The sequence below is a fragment of the Halichoerus grypus genome, chromosome 4 (assembly GCF_964656455.1).
Source record: "Halichoerus grypus chromosome 4, mHalGry1.hap1.1, whole genome shotgun sequence".
NCBI classification, from domain to species: domain Eukaryota; kingdom Metazoa; phylum Chordata; class Mammalia; order Carnivora; family Phocidae; genus Halichoerus; species Halichoerus grypus.
Genome location: NC_135715.1, coordinates 169,215,260 through 169,242,297, shown reverse-complemented (window position 1 = coordinate 169,242,297; position 27,038 = coordinate 169,215,260). Strand labels below are relative to the sequence as shown.

Here is a 27,038-nt window from a genome sequence, read left to right as displayed (position 1 = left end):
TGAGAAGAGAAAGGCTAGACTCTGAGGGAATAGTGAGTGATCCATACAACAAAAATATTGTTTGTCAAGGAAAGTGTACTTGTGTGTTTTTCTGTATGTCTGAGAAAGAGAAGCAGGCAGAGGAAGAGGGAGAGGCACTGACTGGAATTGAAAGTTATAGAACCTGAATTCTTTTTGTTTTGTAGTTGGTAGAACCCTTAACTCCCAGTGGTACGGCACCCAATCAAGCTCAACTTCGTATTTTGAAAGAAACTGAGCTCAAAAGAGTGAAAGTACTTGGCTCGGGTGCTTTTGGAACAGTTTATAAGGTGAGTAAAAAAATAACCCATGCCACCAGTTGTTTTTTGTTTCAGACTTGTCTTAAATAATAGCCAGAGTTACTGCTCTAGCTAACCTAAGTTCCTTTTAATATTCAGAGAGGAGAACCTGTATCATATTGAGAAGTTGCTACACAAATGAAATCATTCATTTTTATTGAGCAAGCTGGGATGGAAACTGGCATTGGAAAGCAGGAAACTGTCACAAAAAGCCACAGTATTCACTTTCCATGCCCTTCTGACCTGCTTTTGATAGCATCTCCCTGTTGGCAAATTTTGTCCTTATCTAAAATACACAGCGCTAGCCCATTTTCCTTCCCCCTACACAGTGCTCCATGGAATCCCAGACAGGCCTGAGCCATATGCCATACTCCTCACCTTCTTTTCTTCTGCCCTTTTATTCCCACGTCTCCCCATCAGGATGGCACTGCCTATCTCCTTAGGATCTACACAAATGTGCTGATTTGCTAACAGGATAGGATTAGTTCCTAAACCACTTTTTTGCCTATCTGTTAACAGATATAATTTAGCAGAATATTTTCAGTTTTGATGTCCTCACCATTATATGCAAACTAAAAAAGTGACTTTATTTGTGAAATTCAGGTTAGATAGAACGAAGGGTGAAATCGTGGGTTTCCAATAAGAGAGATATTTTTGGAAAGGCAAAGTTCAGATAATGTCATCTGCATGTTTACTTATTTAGCTTAATTATAAAACCGATTCAAAGGCCAGGCCTAAGGTTAATTGTGGTGAGATTTATTTTTAATGTAAGTAACAACTATAAGAAACTCTGCTGGGTTAGTGCTAAATCCTTCTTGTAATATCCATTGTGACAGTTCCCCAAATTTTACTTTGACAGTTTTATATATTTCTTAAAGCTATGTGCAAGCCTGCAGTTTTTACAAACATTTCTGTTAAAATAGACTGGATCTTAGAAATTTTGCACTTTAAAATGTTCATTTTTTTCCTACTTAAAACAAATATTTATTTAACAAAAAATATTAACAATTAGAATATAAACCTTAATTTTCCCTCCTGAGTGTTCCAAAAATGATTTAATCTCTTTAAAATAAAATTATCTTATTCTAAGGCCAAAATACAGAAATTTCTTAATCTCTTAGTATGCATATTTTGTTCAGTTAAACTCAAAATTATTAATTGAGCACCTAATTTGAATAGAAACTATTCTAGGGTGACTTGGTGCTTTCTGGTCTTCAAATTCTTTGTATGTTTGAAGAAATACAATTTATCCTGTTTTTCTATTTATATTATGCTAGAAATAAGGGACTTTCATTTCAAAGATAACTCAATTTTGGATTGTTCCTAGCATATAATCAGACTTTTATTTTAAAGATGGTATTGTCTGGAAAGTGAATTTTATTTTAAATCATGGATACCATTTAGACATTTAATTATAAAGCTTTATAAATGTTTTTATTATGAACAACTATTTGCCTATGTCCAAGAGCATTGTACCTTTACTGAAATTACGTGTATTGAAAGTTCCATACGTATGTTTGAATTTTATACTTACAGTGTGTTATGGTTGATCCTAAGTTTTAATTAATATGTTAGTTCTTACCAAGGCATATTGTCTTAATCTATAAAGAAGTATCCTTGACCATAGAAATGCAAATTAGCTTAGCTAATTATTTGGTTGATTTTTCTCCTGGTTGGAGATATGCTGTGTTTAAGCATGAAAGATTTGAACCAATACCATGGGTATTAGTGTAGTTGAATTTTTGTCTGGTCAGGCCTAGAAAATAATGACTATACTTATTTAAAAAGCAGTACAAATTAATTCACACTGAATTTATATCCAATTCCAAAAGTATACTTTAGGAATATTTTAACATTCATACTCTATAAAGTAACCCCCATGTGGTTGCTTTATTGAATAATGGTAAGCCTTTCTCTACCCTAGATACCATCACTAAGAAAATGTAGCCTATGGATCTTGGGCTTCCCCTCCCCCCCATATCTACATTAATAATTAAGAAAAAATTATACCACAAGGAAACTTGGCTTATTTTTTTGTATTTGACACATAGATTTCCCTATTCACTTTAAGAACATAACTCTTAAATTCACCTCCTAATGGTTAAAGCCTTTCTTTTTCTGTATTTTTCTGACTTTTTAATAATTCTTGTGTTTAGGTCTCCTCTTATATTATTGTAACTTTAAATAACACAAATATATATGTTTTAGCATAGAAGTACAAAGTGAAAAACTTTTTTTTTTTTTTTTTTTACTTTATGACTACAACCAACTGATATTAAGAAAAACTAGAGATATTCTCTTTAGGAATAAGAATTTTTTCCCCCTTTCATTTTAATGTTAAAACTGGACTAAGAAGACTTTTTTCGATGTCAGGGCTAATAAATTAAAATTTGAGATTTTCTTGCTTCTGTATTCATTTGGGACAATATGCTTTAAAAAAATTCTTATATAATTGATGCATCCCCCTATGTCTTATCAAAATTATTGTCCTAAATCAAATGGTTGAATTGTTTACTCAGGAATGCTGTCATTTACCTTAATGTTGTACTTGACTCAAGCTCTACTTTATACTTTCCCAGTGTGTAGATCCTGTTCAGATATTATAATTATATTTTTGTAGGAAAAGAGAACTGGCAATGACCGGTATAGATATTTTATATTCAGAGATAATAAAAATCCTTGAAACACACATACACAACATTTGATAATAAAAACAAATTAATATGTGCTCAGTACTCCCTAGTACTTGCCTTTGAAAACTAATTCTTAAATAATCGCCTTAGTAAACTAATTCTTAAATCAATCCAAACTTCAGGAACATGAGAATATGTCTTTTTATTTGTTTTAGTTGCAGAATAATTAGATAATATTAAAGCTGAAAAGAACCTCCAACATTACTGAACCCAATCTTCTAAATTACAAATGAGACAACTGAAGATCAAAAATTTGAACAGTGTTCCCCAAGTCTCTTTAAGAAGCTGATATATCGTCCAAATCTAACATTATTGTATCTTATTTCATTTTTGTCACCATTAAAAGCCTTTTTCACACATACTAATTGACTTTTATAATAGCAATGCTTTATAATATAATAATAAACACCTTAAAAGCAGAATAAATATATGATTCATCTTCAGATAATGAAAGCAGACAACAAAGTTGCTATGTAACTTGTAACATACAACAGGTATTAGATAAATGTTTGTTGATTGAATAAAAGAATATAGAACGTCTAAATTATTTTTTAAGAAATTAATAGATTGAGTGGTTAAATCAAATTTTGTTTCCGGTATAAATTTGTATATCTTCATGTAGATTTAATGTGATTTTTTTCCCCCAAAGGGTATTTGGGTACCTGAAGGAGAAACAGTAAAGATTCCTGTGGCTATTAAGATTCTTAATGAAACAACTGGTCCCAAAGCCAATGTGGAGTTCATGGATGTAAGTATAGATAGACACCAGGCAATCTCATTTTTATCCATTATTAATAGACTGCTTTTAGAATAAAAAAAGAGACTTCACTACTTACAAAATTTCCTCTCTAGAAATGGTATACTCTATAATTAAAACCTTGAGCAGGGGTCAGCAAACTTTTCTTAAAGGACCAGAGAATAAATAGGCTTTTTGTGCGATGTGGTCTCTGTGGAAACTACTCAAGTCCATCCTTTTAGTAGGTAAGCAGCCATAGACACTTAAAAACAAAACACAAGAATGGGCATGACTCTGTTCCAGTAAACTTTATTTATACCAACAAGCTGAAGGCTGAAGGCCTGCAAACCAAATCCTGCTCCCAAGGGCTACGTATTTAACCACTATGCAAAGAAAGGCAAATTGCATTTGGAGTAGGAATGATGATCTGAAAAATTAATTGGGCTGCTTTATTATTGTTATGATCTACTTACCAGAAAACATCAATCAAGATTAGTTTCTATAGTAAGTTAGTGTTAAATTTAAATTAGGAACCTACCTAAGTCAGATAATTACCAATTGAAATTTACTTTTTTTCCAGTTCAAATTCAGAAGACAAACCTTATGGGTAGTAAGTTCCAACTATAGAAAACTATAGAAAAATAAGAGAGTTCTGAAGAATAAAAATTCTTTATAAGGTCAATCAGAACTTTTAAGATTTCCCCTAGCAAAAATTGTAGATTGAGCTATTCAGCAAATTTCAGAAGGTAGGACAGATAAAATATCTATGTAGTATGCTGTTATTTTTTTCACATTCAACACAAGGTATCTTGCCAGGGGTTCTATCAAAACCCATATATATATTCTTTCTCGTTTAATATAATGTCTTCAATAATAAGAATGATTTTGATTTTTAAATGACCTTCATATGAAAGATGATGCAAGCATATGCACTTTAAATATGGATTGCTATATATTTCTACCCAGTTTCTCTCGTAAGCTCTTTTGTAAATTGATGTTGTATAATTTATTTGTGTAAAATGCTTACTCTCATATCGGGCTGCTTTTAGTTCAGCAACGTATTGGTTATTAGATAATAGGGCTGATAATTAACTGGTACAAACCAGCTGCTCTGATCAGTTGGTGCTGCACCTTACCAGTTGCTAAATATTTTGAATACCACCCTTACTTATCTACCAACACCTGACAAATACTGAATCCAGTAACTAAATGGTGTTTCCTTCTGTAGGTGTCTAAAAGTTCTGACACTCTCTGCAGCTGCATGTCCTGGCTCATGTAGTAAAATGTAAAACTAAAGTCTTTTTTCAGTGATGTCACAATCAATTTGATCTTGATTATAGTATATACTTGTGAAGGGAATTTTCTAAGTAAAAATAATGAAGAAAAGGACAATGAATATAAACAGTGTATGCTAATATGTAAAACTGATTAAAAAAAAAAATCTTGACCAGCCTAGACTGCAGCCAAAGCTGAAATTCACAAGAATGCTAATAATCTCTGCTGGAGGCTTGGACAGCCATTTTTGTCATATTTCCATGGAAACAGACTGGCAGAAAGGGGTTAAGAGGCTACAAAATAATCACCTAAGAAAGAAGCTCTAAAAGCTTCATCATGATTTTGAATGATTATTTGAAAGCTCCTAACCCCATCCATTTTTTTTTTTCCTGATCTGAAGTCTATTCCCATGGAAACAGGAGTGGGGATGGCAGCTTGAAATCTTAGATTCTACTGAATTTTAGATGAGGCTCTGATTGAGCCATGAAAGGGGTTATTTTCCTAAAGGTTGATAAATCTGGTGACCAACAGACTCCAAACAATATGTTCTTTTTAAAAGTTAAAGAAATATTAAGGAAAATATTTTGACTGAGCCTCTCTTATCTCGTGGATAGATGCTAGAAGATTGATAGATTGGTAGACTGGATGCACTGGCAAAATTAATGATAAATTCAGTTTTTTAAACAGGCTGGTGTAATTTTAATGCAAAATTACCTACATTTCATACCAACATTTTTAGCTCATCTACTATGTGTGTAAATCATTATAAGTAATTAAATAACATATCAAACTGCAAAAAAAAGCTTCATGTATGCAAATTTATTTGTAATTTGGACCTAAGAATTAAGTTGAAGTTGCTAATATTCCCAAGGTTATTAAGATAAAAGTCTTATTTGACATATCTCTTAGTTTGGGTTCTTCCATAAGGTAGAGTATTTCAAGTTTAACTGTCAAACTAAAATAACATCTACTGCAATCATGCTACCTGTCTCTTTTGCAAACTAAAGTATGTATATATTTGTTTATATGCAAATGTTTTATACCATTTTAAAGAAAGAAAATAAAGCTTCTGAAGATAATAGAAACTGCATACTCTTATTAAACATTAGATCTTTTTGCCCCACCCTACCCCACAGCATGCAACTTTATACTTGGGGTAGAATATTCTAGATTCAATAACTACTACTACTACTAAGTTTATTAGATGTAGCTGTGTGTTACTGGTTACTTTAATAAATGACAAAATTCAACAACTTAAAACTCACTGCACCCAATAGTTCTATTGATATCCAGGGGCACAGGAGATGACTTTTATATTTTCTTAGAATTTTTACCATAGGCAAAAATAAATAAGGAACAATTTTTATTCTATTAAATGCTAAGCTAAAAGTAGGAGAAGGAGAATTTGGTCACAAGGCTGTAACTCAACTCACCTGAATATGTCTAATGGATTCATAATGACAATAATAACACACAGCTAGTGAATGGCCAGTATGTCCTTAATTCCCATAAAGGAAGATCACATTGAACAACATTAAGAAAATGACCCTAAAGGTCCACCTTCTTAAGGAAAATATCTACATTTATACACACTTCTAGTTTTTGTTTCAAATAGCACCGTTTCATTGGAAGAACACAGGGTTTTTGTTTTATTTTGTCTTGTCTTTTGTGTTTTGTTTTGTTTTTATCCATCAAATGGTATAGAACACATACTTAAAAAATGTGGCTATTGAGCAAGATTCCTGGAATTGGGGACCGTGGTCTGGTCAAATCAGACAGACTCCAGTTTGTCTGAATTTCTACTACTGTTGCTTTGTTGTTGTTGTTGTTGTTGTTCTCTGACATTTAAGCTCCCTATCACTTGACATTATTCTATATGCCTTGGAAGTGTGTATGTATTTAAATGTTTTATTAATTTATTTGTTTTCTTAAAAAAAATCTTGAGATGAAAAAAACGTAATTACCCTAAATTCCAGTGACTGAATAATAATACTTCAGCTTAGTGCTCCAGTTTGTTGGCTTTAGCGTCAGCTTCCCCACGCCAAATCAACCACCTAGTTCCCAGAAAGGTGCTCCAAGGAAATATGTTTCAAATCACCCAGACTTACTGTTTAAATAATTGTATTTTTAGTAAAAGAAGAACTTGTTGCCCTCTCCCTATACAATGGGAAAATTTATTTATCTTACACAATTATTTCATTATTTTCAGAAGAAATGTCCATGTGAATTGTGCTTACATGTTGCTCTTCATTGTACTGCCTTTATGATATTCAATGACTTTTTTTTTTATTGTATTTATTTACTTTTTTTTGAGAGAGAGAGAGAGGGAGAGAGAAAGTGAGCCAGCATGTGAGCAGAGAGGGGCAGAGGGAGAGGAGAGAGAATCCTAAGCAGGCTCCATGTTCAGCTCAGTACAGAGCCAGATGTGGGGCTCGATCTCATGACCATGAGATCACGACCATGAGATCATGACCTGAGCAGAAACCAAGAGTCAGATGCTTAACTGACTGAGCCACCCAGGTGCCCCTATGATATTCAGTGTCTTAATAAGAGTTGTTCCAACTCTAACTGATATGATATTAATGGGGTGAGACAAAAGAATTTATTAATAGAGTTTATATTTTCTCTCAGATTATAGCAGACTTACAAAATTATTTGATAAGATGTTTTGTTCAATAACATTAATTTCACATTATAAAAATAACATTTTTTATGCCTATGACTTCATAGAGTTGACAGTAACTCTTAGCTAGATCCTGTAACATACTAATAATGGATTCTTAAAAATTCATATAATTTAATCCAATGATATCTTTAGGTCTTACACATTTTGCTCATTTGCATATGTGAATACAATTAATCAATTTCAGAGGTAAAAATAAAATACAAAATTCCTTTTTTAAAAAAGCCCATTACTTAGAAGTCAAAGGATTCTATACCACTGCCATGATCTTGAGAAGTCAGTTATAAACAATTCTTTTTTCCTTAAGAGAAATTATAGCTAAAATAAGGAAAGTTTTGGGTAGTTACTTTGCTTTTAAAAATCAAACAATATCTTCAAAAAGAGGTTCTATAAACTCCATTAGAAACAGAAGTTAGTCTTTCAAAGTGCTCCTAAAAAGAAAAGAAAAGAAATGAAAAGAAAAGAAAAGAAAGGGAAGGGAAGGAAAAGAAAAGACAAGAAAAGAGAAATTTACCAGTAACTGAGGTAAATCATTTCGTTAGAGTTTATTCCATTAAGCCTGTTTATGTCCTGTTAACTGTATAGAACTTGATTAGAAATGGCATCACATCTGAAATCACTATTTCAAACACCTCATTCTCCAACCACATTCTCCTGCCCCTCTGGTTCCTTTCCTATTGTACATACTTGAGGAACATTTTACCCTTTTAGATATCACCCATATATCAACTCTTCTGTTTCTCACTGCCTCTCAGCTGCCCCTTCCCTTACATCCCTCCTCAAACAACTTGGATTTATGGCTCACTGTTATAATCGCATTCTTTCAAAAATCTTCAACTTTCTTGCTTCTCAAAATTATGCTGGCATTAAGCAATTCTGGAAATACTGAAATTTCTCAGTGCCATGGTCTAGAGCTCTTTTCAATTTGCATATTTTCCCTAAATTTTCTCACTGGAATACCAAATTTCATCTCTAGTGTATTTTATGAATCTGACCTCATCTCCATCCTTGATATCTCCAAGTTGAAATCTCAGGGGCATCTCAAGTTTAACACATTCAGAATGTACCTTTATACCTTCTCTTCTAAATCTCTTCTACATTCGATCTTACCCATGTAAATAATTTGTATATCTATGCACCCTATTGTCCCTATCAGAAATTTGGCATTTGTCCTTGAATGTCACAATCCCTCAAACTACCCACTACCAATTCAAGAGCAAATGCTTTGATTCTATGCCAAAAACACATTTGGAGAGCATCCTCTTCTTTTTATACTCCACTGCTGCCACCTTAAACCAAGCCGACTTCTTCAGCTTGAATTATGATAATGGCCTCTAGTTTGATCTCCTTACTTTTTAATATGAGTCTTGAATTGTGTTACTCCTCTGCATAAAAACTATCAGTGGCTTCACTCAAGCAAAATACTAAATCCTTGCTTCCTGAGCTCCTCATTACTTTTCCAGTCTTCCTTCTCTTCATTGACTTTCTTTCTACTCCTTACAAGCCAAGTAAGACAATGCCTTTGCCTGGGGTGTCCTTCTTCCAATTATACCTGATGAACTCTCAGTCATCCTCATTTTCTCAGCTTAAGCATACTTCCTCAAAGATTGCTTTCCTGACCCCTTAATCCATATTATAACCTACTGACAGCACTTAGAAATTTTCCTTTGTGCATCAATCATGATAGATTATTACATAATTATTTGTGCTAGTTATTATTGTAGAAGCTCTCAGAATGTCTTATCTTTATTTGACATATTGTACTTGGATCATTTTCCTTAAATATTTATAATGCTCATCTCTGATTTATTTCTACAAACTCAAATTTAGTAGCTGTCTTGAATCCAGAGTAACAATATATCTCTGAAAAATAGACCTTCCATATTGACTCTGTAAGTAGGACTCAGTGTACTCTCTGAAAGCCCTTTAAGAAGGAAAACCCCAGGGTGCCTGGGTGGCTCCATCAGTTAGGTGTCTGCCTTCGGCTCCGGTCATGATCCCAGGGTCCTGGGATCTAGCCCCACCTCAGGCTCCCTGCTCAGCGAGGAGCCTGCTTCTCCCGCTCCTGCTCCCCCTGCTTGTGCTCTCTCTCTCTTTCTCTCTATGTCAAATAAATAAATAAAATCTTAAAAAAAAAAAAAAAAAGAAGGAAAACCCTTTGTAGACTTTTGTTGCTTGTAGGAGGCCAGTAACCTCCCCTAGTGGGAACCTTTTGAATGCTTCTCTGCAAATGTTTCCATTATATATGGGCTGGTAGGACTAGGTTTCATTTTTACCTTCTTCTTAATCTTGAGTTCCTGAAATTTTATGTAGTGGTTTTGGGTAGTGTTTGCTTCTCTAATAACAACCTGTTATTAAAGTTCTCCCCAGTCCCACCCTGGTCTCTTGCCTATTTAGATCTATTCCAATAGGAGTAAGGATGCGGATGGGATCCTGTATAAAAAGGGGGTGGGGGGGAAGTTCGATCTTATCACAGATTTTGGCAAAAATAAATAATAAAAATAATTGACTGCAGTCATAAATCATTGCTGGTATCAGTTACTGAATTTAGTAGATATTCTAAAACTTGAGCTTTGAATATTGTCTTAGGGAGTACTAAAACGTTTGAAAATAGGCAACATACTTGACAAGTTTTACATTCTCACAGGCTTAATTTTTCTCTTGAAGCACCTGAAAGAGACTACCTAAAACCAAAACAAGTTTCTCTTTGTAAGATGAGTCTTCTCTGTAAGATGTAACTTAATAAGTTTTCTGCTTCTGTTTCTCCAAAGCATTTCTTGGATTTGTGTGCATGAGAGGACATTTCTCAAGAGCACATAGTCTACTGTACCAATATTTAAATTTGATGAATGAAAATTAGGAGTCTGTTAAAGGCATTAGTTTTCCATATTGTAGGTATTTTCCAGCTTTGTAAACTCTACAGTTTGGTGAATTTCATAAATCATTAGGGGATGGATGTATTGCTGTGCCACCAGAGAAATAGAAGAGAATTAACACTGATCATGTGCAGTTTCTGACTCCAATCTGAATGGTATTGGCTAATTATAATGGCTTAGGAAGAATCCTCACTCAGTTTGATTGCAACAGTAGGAAGAGCTGTTTATAATATAAAGCTTGTTGCTAAAATTCAGGTAGAAAGCTCTTGCCCATAGGGCAAGCATAGACCGGGAAATAGAATTCCCAAAAACTTAGCAAATAATTTCAGACTTATCAAACCTTGATATGGATGTTTGGTTAATGCTTAATGCTCTGTTTACAGATTCAAGGATACAAAATATTGTTTCTGCTAGAGGAAGGGACCACCTGAATAAAATCCTGGTTTACATTATGTGGCATAAGGTGATTTCAGTTATTCATATACCAGTGATTTGATTCAGGAAATGAAGGCTTAATGTGCTGTGATATTTTCAATAGCACACACACACACATATATGTGTATCTACATAGTGGAGTGAATATATATTAATATTATATATTATTATATACTATAAATACTTTTGTAATTATATTATTAATATAAATAAATTGTAAGTAGTATCTATACTGTAAATACATATATTTCAATCTCATCATTACCACTTTGCATAAGATGATTACCATAAATCTCTATTTCTTTAAGCCTGTTAAAACAATGAGTTGTTCTATACATACTACATAAACAGCTCATTTTTTTCCCAGTAAAAATAAAAATATCAAGATATTGTTTTGAACATTTCTTTTTTTTTTTTTTAAAGATTTTATTTATTTATTTGACAGAGAGACACAGCAAGAGAGGGAACACAAGCAGGGGGAGTGGGAGAGGGAGAAGCAGGCTTCCTGCTGAGCGGGGAGTGCGATGCGGGGCTTGATCCCAGGACCCTGGGACCATGACCTGAGTCGAAGGCAGACGCTTAATGACTGAGCCACCCAGGTGCCCCTGTTTTGAACATTTCTAAATGCTGCTGCAGCTCCTGCAAAGCCATGTTTTTAGTTCTCATAGCTTGCAGTTGTTGTATAGATGGGCACAGTGTGATTAGAAATAAGAATGAGCACCTCTTGGAGGTAGTAAAATTATGAGACCGGTTTGTCACAAAAATAAGCAATCAGTGAGGGCTCTTTCTCTCAAAACTAAAAAGCTTACGGTTTTCCACAGTGATTGTAGCCACTGCAGTTTTATCTAGGGTTTTGATCCACTTACAAATTTAATCTAACTCTCAGAACTTAAATGTTCCATTATCTGTTAGAAAATAATTAGAAGCTGTAAGCAGAAGTCTGCATACACGGAGTTCCTTGGGAGTCCCTAAGCTCATGGAAGCAAGGCGTTTGATGGATACTGGTCAGCTGATATTGGACCAGCAGCTAATAATAGCAGGAAATGCTGCTGAGCTAGGTGAGAAAGTTAACTTGGGGAAAATGAAAATGAAACATTTGGGATTTATGGTCAGAAATAAATTTCCCTTTTTCATTTGTTTCCTAGTAAGAAAATAGCCAAGGGAGCCAGTTCTTTTTTTTAGTTCTTTTTTTTTTTTCTTTTTTTTTTTGATAATTTATAATTAAGATCTAAGGGCCCACTTGACCTCAACCATATTCACTGTAATTTCCTTGCATCCTCACAAAGAAGTTTTAGTTAATTAGGAATATGTTTGATATAATGCATACAAATAATAGGTGAATCTGACCAATAAATTAAAAATTGTCTGCTTTAGCAAGCATGTGGTAAATTAACCATAGAAAATATGTATAAGCTTTTTTGGAGGGTTGCAAACAAAAGGGGTTTGAGTACAAAACCAGAAAAATACTTTCCTTTTGTGAGTAAAGTAATGAGCCAAGTCCCTTTAACATGAAAAATAAGTTAATTTCAAAATGAGGATGGCTCATTCACTTAATGAACATGTCACTATATTCTCATTAATGAAAAAGTATTTTATTCTTTTGCAGAGAGATGCTTCACAATACAATATTCTCTAGTTTTTCCATGTAGTGTTGGCTTAAAAAAGAGTGGATTTCAACCTACATTACTCTATTTTCTCTAATTTTCTACTAAATTTATAATGCATGTAGTAAGGTATAACACCTAAAGCCTGTGTGTTATTTTTGCATCCCCAACAAGGTTGTTGATATCTTTTGATTAATAGCTACTTGTAACTCCCATAATACCCACTTACTGAGTAGTAAGATTTTAGTAAATATTTATTTTTAGTCTGGAGGGATGGATATACTTACTTCATTTGTTTTTTAATAGACTTTTATGGAGTGCCTACTATGCGCAAAGTCCCATGCCGTCTTTGTACTCTAGGGATTATAAAGATCACTATCATGGCGTAGCCTTAAACTTGGTGAGATTTGTCTGGTAACATTAAACTGATAAAACAATGTTTTATCAGGATGGAACAGAGGAAGTATGATAGGAGATTAGTAGAAGAAAATACTATCATTAATGGTGGGTGGATTTAAGGATCGTTTAAACTCTTCACCGATGCAGGAATACCAGTTACTTGGCCGTCCAATTTATTTGGTTGCATTTGTCTAAAATGCATGCATTTTGAAGATTTTATTTTATTTATTTATTAGAGAGAGCATAAGCAGGGTTGGGGGGAAGCAGCAGAAGGATAGGGAGAAGCAGGCTCCCCACTGAGCAGAGAGCCTGGGGCAGGGTTCTATCCCAGGACCCTGGGATCATGACATGAACCAGAGACAGATGCTGAACCGACTGAGCCACCCAGGTGCCTCTAAAATGCATACATTTTAGAAAAAAATTGACCCTTGTTTCAGTTTATTTTTATCCTTATCTTATTTTTGCCATATTTATTTCATAGATTTATTTTTATATATTTTATGCCATATATACATGTGTTTATATGTATATATATTAACCATCTTGTATGTGATGGTGGGGTTTGTTGGTTTGTTGGTGTGGAATCTGCTTTAAGTCAGGAGAGGATAAGTTAATATACAAATATTTTCCTATAACTTACTTAACACTTACTCCCTCGAAGTATGATGTTAAAGTTTAACACAGTTTTCAGATGTAGGTGCATATTTAAACCCTGAAATTTGTTTCAAATATGTTTATTTTAAAAATATTTATAAATATTATATTTCTATTTTACTTGAAAGCAAGAACTTGTTAGTTTCCATTTTAATGTGATTGTTAGTTGTGGGGATTAATTTATTAAGAATATTTGCCTATAAATGCTGGCCACCCAAAAGAATGCCACAAATTCTCTCTTATTTTATTGGGTTTAGGTATAAATATATTTTGAAAAGGTTCTGTTCTTTTTTTACACTCGTACACCCAATTAACTCTCAAATAATGTCCATGACAACATTTTCAGTTAATCTTTATATTTTTGAAAGCTATGGAATAATATCAACAGATTCATTAAAGATAAATCAACTCTTCTGCTTAATAATCTAATTGTCATTGAAGGTAACTGCCTGTAGAAAAAAGAATTGCCATTTTAAAACAACACTCATTGTTTTCCCACCTGAATCAAGTTGTATTCTCTTATAATATCTATCTATCCCTTTAGTAATTTTTTGTTACAGTAAATCTGTATTTATGTATATCACAGACATTTGTAGCTGTTAAGAAAATAACATTCTTATTTACCACTGGATATTAAGATATTTATAAACAGTGTGTGTAATTGTGTTGGCAGAGTTTTCTAATTGAAAATGAGTACAGGACTTCCCTATTAAAGCATGAAGTCTTTGCACTGCTTCTGAAGTAAACAGAATTGCTATTAACAGACTATCGGGCGCCTGGGTGGCTCAGTTGGTTAAGCGACTGCCTTTGGCTCAGGTCATGATCCTGGAGTCCCGGGATCGAGTCCCGCATCGGGCTCCCTGCTCAGCGGGGGGTCTGCTTCTCCCTCTGACCCTCTTCCCTCTCGTGCTGTCTCTCATTCTCTCTCTCTCAAATAAATAAATAAAATCTTTAAAAAAAAAAAAAAAAACAGACTAGCATCCCTTCACTTAATGCTTTATCTGTAAGTCCAGTGGAAATTAACCGCCACCATCTACATCAAAAAATACCCAATTTAAACATATAAGTTAGAACTGCAGTAAGGCATATGTTATGGTGAGATGAGCAGTGGGTGAGAATTCCTCAATTTCCCTAATGTGATCCATTTGAAATTACTATGAAGTCTGGAAAGACCCTGATTTCCAGGTATTCTTTCATAGTTTTCTTCTTATGTAGGCAGAACAATACACCATTTCATAGTGTAAGTGAAGATGAAGTACAGAACATTTCTCCAGTAAATTTAATTTTATCTCTTTACAAGGCTCATGCATCATGGCCCATTTTCAATCAATAAATTATTTTCTCCCTTTTAGATTTAGACTTTGATTAGCTTGAACTTCTTAAAGCAGTATCAGAAAAACAAAAAAGAAACAATTTATGTAAAATCTGTGAATTGTGATCCAGGTACATTGAATACATTTTCTTCTATTCATCATGGTAATAAAGCAACCAAGACCAGCAAAGTATATTTTGGCACACAGACTTACATAATTAATGCCAACTTTTCGTAATAAGATGAAAACTTATGTTAAAGAACTTCCTATTATTTAAGGATTTTTTTCTGCATGTCTCTTTTCCCATTAGCAGTTCAAATAGATACAGTGATGTTTCAATTTCTAAAGGGTAGTTCATATGCCAGATTATTATTATGTGGATAGTAAATGAAGGTTTTTAGGAGTCTGTTAATAATACAAGATATTATTTTCATCACCTTAAATGAAATGCTTTTCAAAGAAGCTACTGTTGGTTCAAGGTTAGCAATCAGCCAATCAACACTTGATGAAAGACAGTTCTAATATTTAAGTCAACCAACCAGTCTGTTTAAAATATGTATTTGCCAGCTAAGCGATTTTTGAAGCATGGTCCTATATTATCTAACTGTCCTTTTGGTGATGAAATATTACATTACAAGGTCTCTTTGTGCTATGAGGTTGATAAGGCTGAATGTGAATGCTGGCATACAACTAAACTATTTGACTTACAAATCAGCATTAGAGCATAAAGTATTCAGGGACAAGGGACCTTGGCGGACTACTAAGTGATATTTATCATTTGGATTTCTCCTTCTCAAATGCTTAAATTTAGGAACATGTCAGCGTTTGATAGGGTATAGAGGCATAATCTCAAGGTAAAATTCACCTGTAAGTAAGAACAAAATTAGTTTCACCATTAAGTGTATATATATATATATATATATATATATATATATATATATATATATAACCTGATTAAGATTTGGAGAAATCCCATGAACCACTATGCTCATATAAGCCAACTCTGAAATCATGTTTCTCTCTCTCAGGGTGTTGATTACTATATAACACTTTAGGGAGAGTAATAACATACTTTCATTTTATCCCTGATAACTGGCATTTTTAATTTGCCATCACAACATCAATTGACCTATGCATTCGCCTATGAGACTCCATCTGTGGTTTGTCAAGGAGAAAACATAAAATGTTAAAAACTAAGGATAGTTTAAGAGAGTAGAAAGAAATCATTTATAAATGTGAGATTCAGTAATAGTTCACTCCAAAAAGTAAATTAAATAAACCCACTTAAACAATAATGGCAATCTATGGAACCCAAGTAGCAGGAAACTGCTGTATTTCAGGAATGACTGGGACTAAGACATTAAAGGCTGTAAGGATCCACAGAGACCTCTCTCATCTCAGCTTTTACCCAGCTTGTGTGAACTGCCCTGCTAACCGCCTCGTCTGAAGAGCAGGGTTTAGGAAAAAGCTTCTCTTTGGCCTGTCTTGGGAGCATGCCTATCCCTGGATCAAATGAGAGGTAGAGTCCCATTGTTTATGTGGCTGTTGATGGCCCAGCAGTTTTACCATATACTTTGAATAAGCACTAAGATTCATAAAAGGGAGAGGGGAAACTAGAGAGGCGAACCAATAGGTGACTGCTAAAAACAGTTAATACTTTTGGTTCAGCCAGATAAACCAGAGAAATTTTTATTTCAAACTGCATAGCCTCATTTTTTTTCTTTGCTTTCCTTTTTTTCCTTTTCTTTTATAATTCACTTTTCTCTTTTAGTGGGAAATTTTAATTAGATATTTTCCCCAGTTTTTTAATCAAAGTAGTATATTGAAATAGAAATAGAAACAGACATGTAATATCTATGTAAGTATATATATATATATATATACTATATATATATATATACACAGTACATAGCACTATCAGGTTATGTTAAAAAAAAAATAGGCTTCTTGTGCTCTTATACTACTGACTGTTCCGTTGGGTCTTACTTTTCAGAGATAACTTTATTAGCTGTGCTCCCTAGTATTTCCCTCCACATTCCTAAAAATATGCTTCTATTGCCATTTCTTAATTGTATCAATTTTAGATAAAATCTATTGGCTATTTAATATGGAAAATGAAGACAGCATTCTCAGATCCTTTTCTACACTTTTTTCACTTATATTCCCTATGTAATATTTATGTCATAATTTCAAATTATATTGATTATTTAGGGGTTTTTTTCAGAATTATTACTATAAAGGTGTTGCTGATAATTATTTCACTAAGAATTTTTTTCTAAGCATTCTATATATCTACCTCTAATTCTTCCCAAACTTACAGACTTCTCTTCCACAAGGTCAGATGCTTTATGAAATCTATCAGTTTTTTGTTTGTTTGTTAGTTTTCCTTTTTCTCTCTTACTGGGAGAAATCCTTCCTTAAGAACTTCACTCTCATGTTCCAGTCTGGACTGGTAGTGTCCAGGTTAAAGACCCAACTGTGATTCTGGGCCCTCTCTTCCTCATTATCTAGAATCTCCCTTTGCTTTCAACTCAGTTGTATCCTTTAGTTTCTGGATACAGTATCTCTCTCCTTCTTGGTTTAGTATTTCATTTTAGTATTTCATATAAAGAATTATTAACTGTAACAAAAAGTTATAGAGAAACTCTCTGTGGTACCTAGGACTGAAGGAGAATACCCAAGGAAGGGTAATTCCTAATTCCTAATTCCTGTTTTTCCCTTTTCAATATTTGACTTTTTTTTTTTTTTTCTGCTATTCCCAAGATTTCCAAATGATGAACGCTAGGCTTTTTTTTTTTTTTCTTCATTCATTGTGCTGAGCTCTTTAAGGACCCTTAGAATCTAGAAACTTAGATCTGTTAGTTTGGGAACTTTTTTTTTCTCATGGCATCTTTGATAATATTATCTGGCTTGTTCTTGTCTTCCTTCTGGGATTCTTATTAGTCAGTTGTAGACCTTCTGGATTGGTTCTCTAATTTTTAAATCATGTCTCAGATTTTCCAAGTTTATATATTTTTTCCTTATTTTTCTGAGGATTTTCTTGACCTTTCCTTCCAAATTGTTTTCTAAGAAATATAATGTGTTATACTTTTAATTTCCAAAAGATGTTTTTGTTTCTCCTGTCTTTAAAAAACAAACAAAAAACAAAAACCAAGCAAGAAACCCTGTGTTCTTGGTTGATGAATACAATATATGTTTTTGTGTATCTTAGTGTGTTAATTTTTTTTCATGTTTTCCTTTGTTTCCTGAATTGTCTCTTCCCTCTGGGTTCTTCTTTTCTTTCAGTTTGTTTGAATGGGCTTTGGCTTTAGAACTAAAGGTTTTCCACAAAATCTGTTATCTTAGTCCATTTGGGCTGTTATAACTGTGTATCATAGACTGGGAAGCTTATAGGTAAAGAAAAATTTTCCCACAATTCTAGAGGCTGAAAAATCCAAGATCAAGTTACTGAAGTGGTTTGAAGTGTTGGGGGTTCAGGGCTAATGGCCAAAGAAAAAGTCTTGAGACGTCTTTGGTCCAGAAAAGTGGTTTTATTAAAGCATGGGGACAGGACACATGGGCAGAAATTGCCGCACTGTGGTTGTGAGGAGTGATTAATTATATAAGATTTTCTATCCTATGGAGCGGAGAGTGATGTTAGGGCTCCAGGAAATTGAGTCAGGAAATTGAGTTCTGGAGATTGCTTTTTTTTCCTTGTTAGTCATTAAGATAGTTGCAAACTGATGGAGACTCATGTCCTGCATAACTCTGATCTCTATCCGTTAACCATTTGTTTTTCTTTTTCCTTTGTTCTTCAGCAGGCAACAGTGCCTGAGGACTGTCACATAAAACCCACCTGGTGTGTGTGTTGGGGGGACAGGTGGTTGCAGGCTGCTAGCTTGTGCTTTGCCCTCAGCTTGCCTTCTGCTCCCTCATCAGCATTGCCTTGGTGTCTGATGAAAGCCTGTTTCCTGGTTCATAGACAGCTCTTTTTTTGTGTCCTCACATGGCAGAAAGGATGAGGGGGCTCTCTGAAGTCCCTTGGAAGGGCACTAATTTATTCCTTCATGAGAGCTCTACACTTATTACAAAATCATCTACCAAAAGCCCCACATCCTAATACCTAATCTTGCTTTGGGAGTTAAGAGTTCAACATAGGAATACTGGGAGACACAAACATTTATTCTGTAGCATCTGGTGATGTGAGCTTTACTGGGAGCAGGGCTATGACCATTTGTTTGAGTTACCCACTATGGGGCCATTTACCTTTTCGGAGAGAATCTACCATTATACAGCTGTCTATAGGTTTTTGGAGATAATTACAATGAGTTCTGTTCACTATGTAGACTTTAAAGCCAAAATAAGAAAAATAGAGAACTTTTTTCTTCTTCTTTTTTTTTTTTTTAAGTAAATTTCCTCTCTCTCCCAATCTCTATTGTGCCTGGTGTCTCGAAATGTAATGCTTTTTTGGTTCAACTTCTCTATTTAAAAACTTTAGTTTCTTGCTAGGATAAGGAAGAGCCGTAACCTGCTACTCTGGATAAGGAGAAGACCAGAGAATCTAATTGTTCTTTATACAAATTTTGAATATTATTTCTGATTTCAACTCCATCTTTCACCTTCACCATCCTTTGTACTAAATGTCTCCGGTTTTGATACCCTTTCTGGGTTTTGCTGAATGAATTGGCTTTCATATTCTTGACATCCCCCTTTGTAGACACCTGTTTTTTTGCTTTCTTACTTTTGCTATACCTCCATGTCCTTGAACTTTGTTGACATTTGTTCAGTTGTTTTTGTTCCTCTCCCATTCTCTTTGTTTTGGGGATTTGTATCTTTTTAAAATCTTCACTCTTATTTTAGTGGCATCTTGGGAAAGAGTAGAGAAAATGTATGTACTTAATCTATTATAATAAAATGGAAGTCCTGAAAGGCGTTTAAATCTAAAAATCCTAGAAGAGCCCCTTCTAACTGTGTTTTCTTTTTTTTTTTATAGGTTTTATTAAAGTTAAAGTAAAGAATATATACACTTTACTTTCATCCATGTAATAATCTCATACTTTTGGAGAAAGCTTTCCTCATAATGAATATCATTACATTTAAATTTTTTTTTTTTTTAATTTATTTTTGTTTATTTGAGAGAGAGACAGAGACAGAGAGCATGAGCGGGAGGAGAGCCAGAAGGAGAGGGAGAGGGACAAGCAGACTCCCTCCTGAGCAGGGAGCCTGACACAGGGCTGGATCCCAGGACGCTGAGATCATGGCCTGAGCTGAGTCAGACTGACTGAGATAACCAGGGCACCCCCCCCAACAAATTTTTTTTAGTCAATAATCCCTTATTGAGAACTAGAGGATTCCTTAATTATTTAATCTTGTCATCCACACATGGTAACAAAAAGGCCCAGAAGCATCTATATTGAGAATTGCTAGTTTACAACTGTATCTAAGATAGTCAATCTAGGGAGAAATGTCTAAGAAAACATCTAGCCCCTAGATTATAGTTAAAAAGTGAAGTTCTTCTTTGACTTTCATCATAGATGTTTAAATAGTGGAAATATTTAGCTAAGAGTTATATACTTCGATTTAAGTATAAGAGAAATTTTATAGGAAACAATCTTAATTGTCTAAGGATGGAGGTTGGCAGTAAGATCTCCAGAAATATTTATAGTACTCGCTGTTTTCACAAATTATAGAGTTATAAAGATTACCAGAGTGAAAAAAGACATTTAACAATTGCATGACTCTTAGTGATAGAAATCTAAATGTTAACACATCAAATCTATTAACTTGAGAGTTAGAAAAAAAAAAAACAAGAAATTTTTTTAAGTCCTGTAGCTCAAAGAATATTTCCTTAACACAGGGCTAAACCTTATTGAAATTAGCATTACTAGTCATCTTTTTTAAAATAATATTTTCTTTGTAGGCAGAAATAAAAAGAGTCTAAAGCAGGAGTTCTCACCCCCTTTTTTTTTTTCAGTTCAGAGATTCTTTTGAAACAGCTGATGAAAGCTATGAAATCTTTGCTCAGCATAAGTGCACATATTTGTCAACTATGATTTTTATTCAATATCTAGGGACTTGGATTCCCTCTGAAGTTCAGATACGCAGTCAAGAATCACTAGTTTAATGTCTTTGCTAACTAATGTTATAACCTTAAGGGAAATTTAAGTGGTTAATATCTGCACTTAGACTGCCCAAGAGATTTATTCGAAATCATTGGTGCTTCAACGTAAGACAGGTACCAGGGTTTCTGTGTATCTCACCTATTTAATCTCACAGCAATCCATCAATAGGTTTTCTCCAATGAAGAGATTGGAGTTCTGAGAGGGAAGATGAATGATCCGAAATTCCACATAGCTAGTAAGTGGCAGGATTCAAATCTCTGACTTGATTAAAAAACGTCTCCTTCTGCCAAGTTATAATGTTCAGATTGTTGAGTAACTTTTGGGAGAAGTAATAAAATTTGGGCCATAGAATCTATTATATCTACCACCATAAAATTTTGGAATGCAGGAATTCAATTCAGTCTTGAAGAATATGAACAATGTAATAACTAGCAGGTAACACCAACTAGAAGGAAAATAATGTCCAGTTTCTCTTTTTCTGGTACCTGGTATATTTCTACATATGTGCAAATTTTCACTTTACTAGGAGAATTTTAAAAATTAAGAAAAAGGTAAAATTAACTTAGAGGCTATACAAGAAAAATAAATGGGGGTATTTATTTATTTTTGTTTTTTTAATTTTTTTTATTATGTTATGTTAATCACCATACATTACATCATTAGTTTTTGATGTAGTGTTCCATGATTCATTGTTTGCGTATAACACCCAGTGCTCCATGCAGTACGTGCCCTCTTCAATACCCATCACCAGGCTAACCCATCCCCCGCAACCCCTCCCCTCTAGAACCCTCAGTTTGTTTCTCAGAGTCCATAGTCTCTCATGGTTCGTCTCCCCCTCCGATTTCCCCCCCAAATGGTAAAAATATTTCAGGCTAAAATGAAAAATCAAATAGATCTCCCAAATGTTTGCCCAGAGTTTTCTTCTAAAAACTTTGATCAAAATATCCAAGTGTTTACTAATTAAAACAATATGGAGGATTCCTAGGCCCTTAGTTCAGCATGCCCCCAAATGATCTATTATTCATTCGTAAATGTGACTTGTATGTGTGTGTATGTGTGTGTTCCTGTGTTTAATGAATGGTGACACCATCCACCATGACCCAAGCATCTCCAGCTTTCCTCTATTTCTCAGCCCAGCATCAAATTTTAAAGAACTTTCTGGTCTGATCTCTCTGTGCTCTTCCTGTTCCCAGGCTTAATCTTTTCTAGACCATGCTTTGCAAACCTGCCAGAAAGGTCCTTGGAAGACATAAAGCCAATGATCTAGCTGCAGAGGACTTGTCTAGGATTTGGGGATGAGGGAGTTTAGAACCATTGTAAGGGATAGGGATCAGCAGGGGGACATGGAGAGATGCATGGTCTAGAGCTCTCTAGTCTTTCTTGGTGGTTAGTATTCATATAAAGGGCTACAGTGAATCTATCAGCAGCACTAGCACCTTGTACCTACAAACTAGGGGCTGCCAAGAGCCATCAGATGGCTTGAGCTAAAGTTCCAGCCTATTCCCCACAGGGTTGCAAAACTGCCACTTTAGTGAATTATCCTTTTCCCTGTTTTTACAACATACTGATTAATATCTAACATTAATGAAATAAAATATAAGATCTTCTCATCAAACAATAACACTATAAGAAAACATAAACTTTCTATTTGGATAAATTTCACTTAATCTTAAAAAGTTGGAATTTCTTAAAATTATAAAATCTATTGATGACATTCATTTAGCAACTGATCATTTTTAAGTGATAGCTTTACTATCATATGAATGTTCAAATAATTAAAATTCAAATGATTATTTGTGAAGTAATGACTTAATGTATCCTTACCATTCTGATAATTTAGGTTTTAACTGAGTATAGCTCTAATGAAAATGAATATGTAAAAGATGAATTTGGATTATGGAATTTCTCTGAAATATTGCATAATACAATTCTTTAACCATCAACATTTACTTGATACATTACTGGACAGCTGTGTTTCAATAGAGGAAAACATTATTCTACCAAATAGTTGTATATAAAGGGATTGAAAGAGAATGTTAATAGATTCTGTACAAATTAATCATTTGTTTTATTATGCTTTGACTATAAATGAACAAGTATACATAAAAATGCAGAAAATACTTAAGTAAGATATGATAAATATCTTAAATCCAGATATGACTACTGTGAAGAATTTAATACAGATCTTTGAGACTTCTTTTTCTTGACTGATAAGATGTGCCCCGTTATATCATAGACAATAATGTATTAATATATGGGAGTTTAGTCCTAAAAAGTTGGAATCTCTTTAAATGTATTCAAGTGAATAAGAGTGGAGTGAAGGAGAAGCTACATGCTCTAGTTGCTACATGTTCAGAGAAGTGATATCTCAGAGACAAAAAAAAAAAAAAAAAAGGAAAGAAAAAGAAAAAATATCATCAGAAGACCAAAACTGCAAAACTAGAACCTAGAGAAAGTTGTTTACTGGCAGGAAAGGAGCTCCCAGGAGTTGCAGGATGCTAGAAAAGAGAAGAGAACATAGAGATTTATTAGAAGTTTCTACAGATTATATTTTGGGACCACATGAAACTTTGAGAAAAGTGGGAATATAAATATTTCTATTTATGCTGGTGCTTCCTTAAAAGAGATTTTTTTTTTTTTTCTAGATCTGAGCCACCGGCATTAATGGCTTTATACTTTATTACTAAATTACCAGAATATATTTATCTTATTTTGAAACCTCTCTTGTGTACCATTGACCTGTTGGTAGCTACTCCAAGAAATGAATTGAAACACCATTTCATTTCTTTCCCCTTTATTGTACATTTTGATATTTGTTACAGGAAGCATACTGGCATTACTATTCAAAGCATTAAGTTTTTTATATTACTTTTTTGGTTAAAATTTTAATTGATGCATTAATATCTCTTCTTCTTCCAAGTGATACCTTATTTAATATTGAATTAAAGATGTAGTTTAATTTTGGGGAAGCTGAACCTTTACAGTGTTGAAACTTCTTATTCAGATAAGAAGTATATCTCATTCAAATATAGTTTTATGGTTTTCTTAAAATATGATTGTGCTTTTCTTACTGGAGTAACTTCCAAGTATTTTGGGTTTGTTTTTATTATAATTGGAATATTATCTCTTATTTACATTTTTAATTGGATATTGTTGGCACAAATGAACATTTATGATTTTGCATATATATATTATATCTAATCTGTTAGTTCTAGTATTTTATTTATTTCCTTGGTTAAAAAAATTACCACCGATGACTGATGTTAATTTTATCTCTTTCTTCCTAATATTCAAATCCTTTACTTCTTTTTCCTATGATATAGCATTGTCTGGATCCTCTAGAAAAATGTTGAACAACGAATGGTAGTACTGAACATGACAACAGTAATGTTTTCCTAATATTATTACAAATCCTTCTAAAAACTATGATGTTTTCATCTTGTTTCTGACTTGTCCCTATAGTTTTATCTCTTATTCTTAATGTTTTATATTGGTATTTTCTGTTCTTTCTTTAGATCAGGGTTTCCAAAGTACTCTATTACTCTGATGTGTATCAGACCATATTTCAACTTTCTATTGCCATTTAATATTTTTATTTTCTTCACAATTCTATCAGTTTAGTGACCTTTTTATTTTTACTATTTGTTTTTTAAGGGTCTTTATTACTTATTTTAGAATTTTATAATTCTAGACTTATCAGGAATCTCATCTTTTACACTTATTTATTTTTATTTGTGGGGGGTGGGCAGAGGGAGAGGGCGAGAAGCAGACTCCCTGCTTAGTGCAGAGCCTGACAAGGGGCTCCATCTCAGGACCCTGAGATCATGACCGGAGCCAAAATCAAAAGTCAGACACCTAACCGACTGAGCCACCCAGGCACCCCTCCTCTTTTACACTTTCAAATGATTTTACCAAATACTCTTCAATTGCCAGCAATGTCTCTCATCAAGCAGATTCTCCAAGGTGTTTGATTAATTGACTTTTCTTGGCAAGTTATTATCTACACCTTTAAGACAGATCATTACCTTACTCTGTGAAACCTTATTCCAGAAAAGATACTATATTTTTTAAGAAGTCTATTTTGTTTGAATCATTCTTATTTTCAAATTTATGATGAGCTAAATTTTCTCGGGCTATAACTTAAATGACCTTGTAGGTACATATAAAGAAAAAGGAAATTCTCTTCAAAAAGTTAATATGAGAAACTGCAACCTGGTTGGCAATAAATTCTTAATAAACTGGATATGTTTAAGTAGGCTATATGACCGCCACACACTTCATAATATGTATACTATTTCAGTCTTGGTTGTATTGATTTTGCCTTCAGTCACTTCAGTCAGTTTGAGATTATACAAATGTGAAAAACCCTTCCTTAAGGAATTGAGTCATGCAAGAATGTGACAAATCCCTTTACCTAAATTATCATATTTTCATTTTTATATAGTTTTAGCCATTTCTATAACTACAGTAGATTTCTGATGTAATATTTCATGTCTATCTTGGTCACTGCTCTAGTTCCCCGTATAAAATAGAATATAGTTAACTATTTTGTGAATAAAAAAAATTTCTCAGCTACTTTGGTAGGCATCCCGTATTTGATGTCATAGCCATTTCTGAAAATTCTACAAAATTTTTCTAAAAGCAGATTATTTCTTAGTTTGTTTTCAGATAGTTTATGTTACAGGTAGGATTTCCCAGAAGGATACTCTGAAATGGAATTTAGTGCCCAAAATGTTCTTAAGAAGTGCCCTTGGGGTCAGCAGCTATGGTGGGGAAGAAAGGAAGCAGGCTATGATTCAGGCTTGTCACCTCCTTGTCTGATCTCTTTGGTAACTCTGGAGCTAAAATGACCTATCAAAGTTGTCCTGAGTTGACAATCCAGAAGTTGCTGGATGCAGGTTGCCTGGGAAGGGATGTAGACTTGAGTGAAGTGGCTTTCTGCAGCTGAAGAAATCTCTGACATGTGGGTGGCGGAAGGCAGCCGGCCAGCAGCACTCTCAGATGCTAAGGCAACAAGTCCTTCCTTGAATGGGGGATCTAGGCAGTGGTCCTTTTATGCCACATTGTATCAACAAATCAACCCATGTCTGTGCAACATCAAATATGTAACCAGGGGAGTCAGGTGTTAACTTTGTGTAACACAAGACACAAATCTGACTTAATTTGGCTAACTAACTCTGTATGGGATGGGTTAAAGTTAATATACTTAAAAGAATGCAAGATAAAGTAATACAAAATGTTGTATTTTTTGCTTCAGAGAACAGAAAGCTAATAAATACAGGGACTTTAGAGAGATGTGGAAGATAAGATTTGAGCTCATTCTTTTGATACAGGTTTGGTTTAGGTAGGTTTAGGGAACAGTGAATTCATTGCATGTTACATGTCCTTAGGTAATATAGATTTGCCTTGTATCAGCATGGTGAAATGGAAAAGCCTGGCATATTTGAATCTAGCATCAAAAAGCTTATCTGGAAGTGTAGTTAATTAGGTGAAGTGACAAGAGATAAAACCAGAAAGATAAGTTAGAAAAAAATTAAGAAGAGCCTCATGTGTTCAACAAATGTGTCCTCCCTTCCTTATCCTATTCCCCCTCTTCGGCAGATAAACAGATGTTTGTAATATATAATTTGAAAACTGAAATAGTGACTTTTCATGTAATTCTGATCAAAATCAAGGAGCTTATTTGAATAATTAAATAATGATGCTGCAATTACCTTAAGGGTTTCAATTATATATAGGAAGAATCAATATCTTTATTCATCTGCTTAATGGCCTCTAGAAAATTTTGTAGTTTTAGCATTTTGGTGCTAATACCATGATAACAGACCCCATGAGTGATTTTTATAGGGAAAGTGTAGTCAATTACTTTGTTTAAGTGTTTTAGGATAGTGTTTGGTGAAAAGAATTATATGATTTAAGATTATTATCATTGTTGTAGAGAAAGTTTCAAAA

General features: G+C 33.8%; 1 protein-coding gene across 4 annotated transcripts in view; it reads left to right on the top strand.

The window, feature by feature from the left end:
- ERBB4 (erb-b2 receptor tyrosine kinase 4) overlaps nt 1–27,038 on the top strand; it is a 1,094,545-nt gene that overhangs the window by 890,918 nt on the left and 176,589 nt on the right. For all 4 annotated transcript variants that reach the window (XM_078071282.1, XM_078071280.1, XM_078071283.1 and 1 more), the window contains exons 18-19: nt 186–308; nt 3,660–3,758. In XM_078071282.1, the coding sequence (XP_077927408.1) occupies nt 186–308; nt 3,660–3,758 (222 nt within the window). The remainder of the gene's footprint in view (nt 1–185; nt 309–3,659; nt 3,759–27,038) is intronic.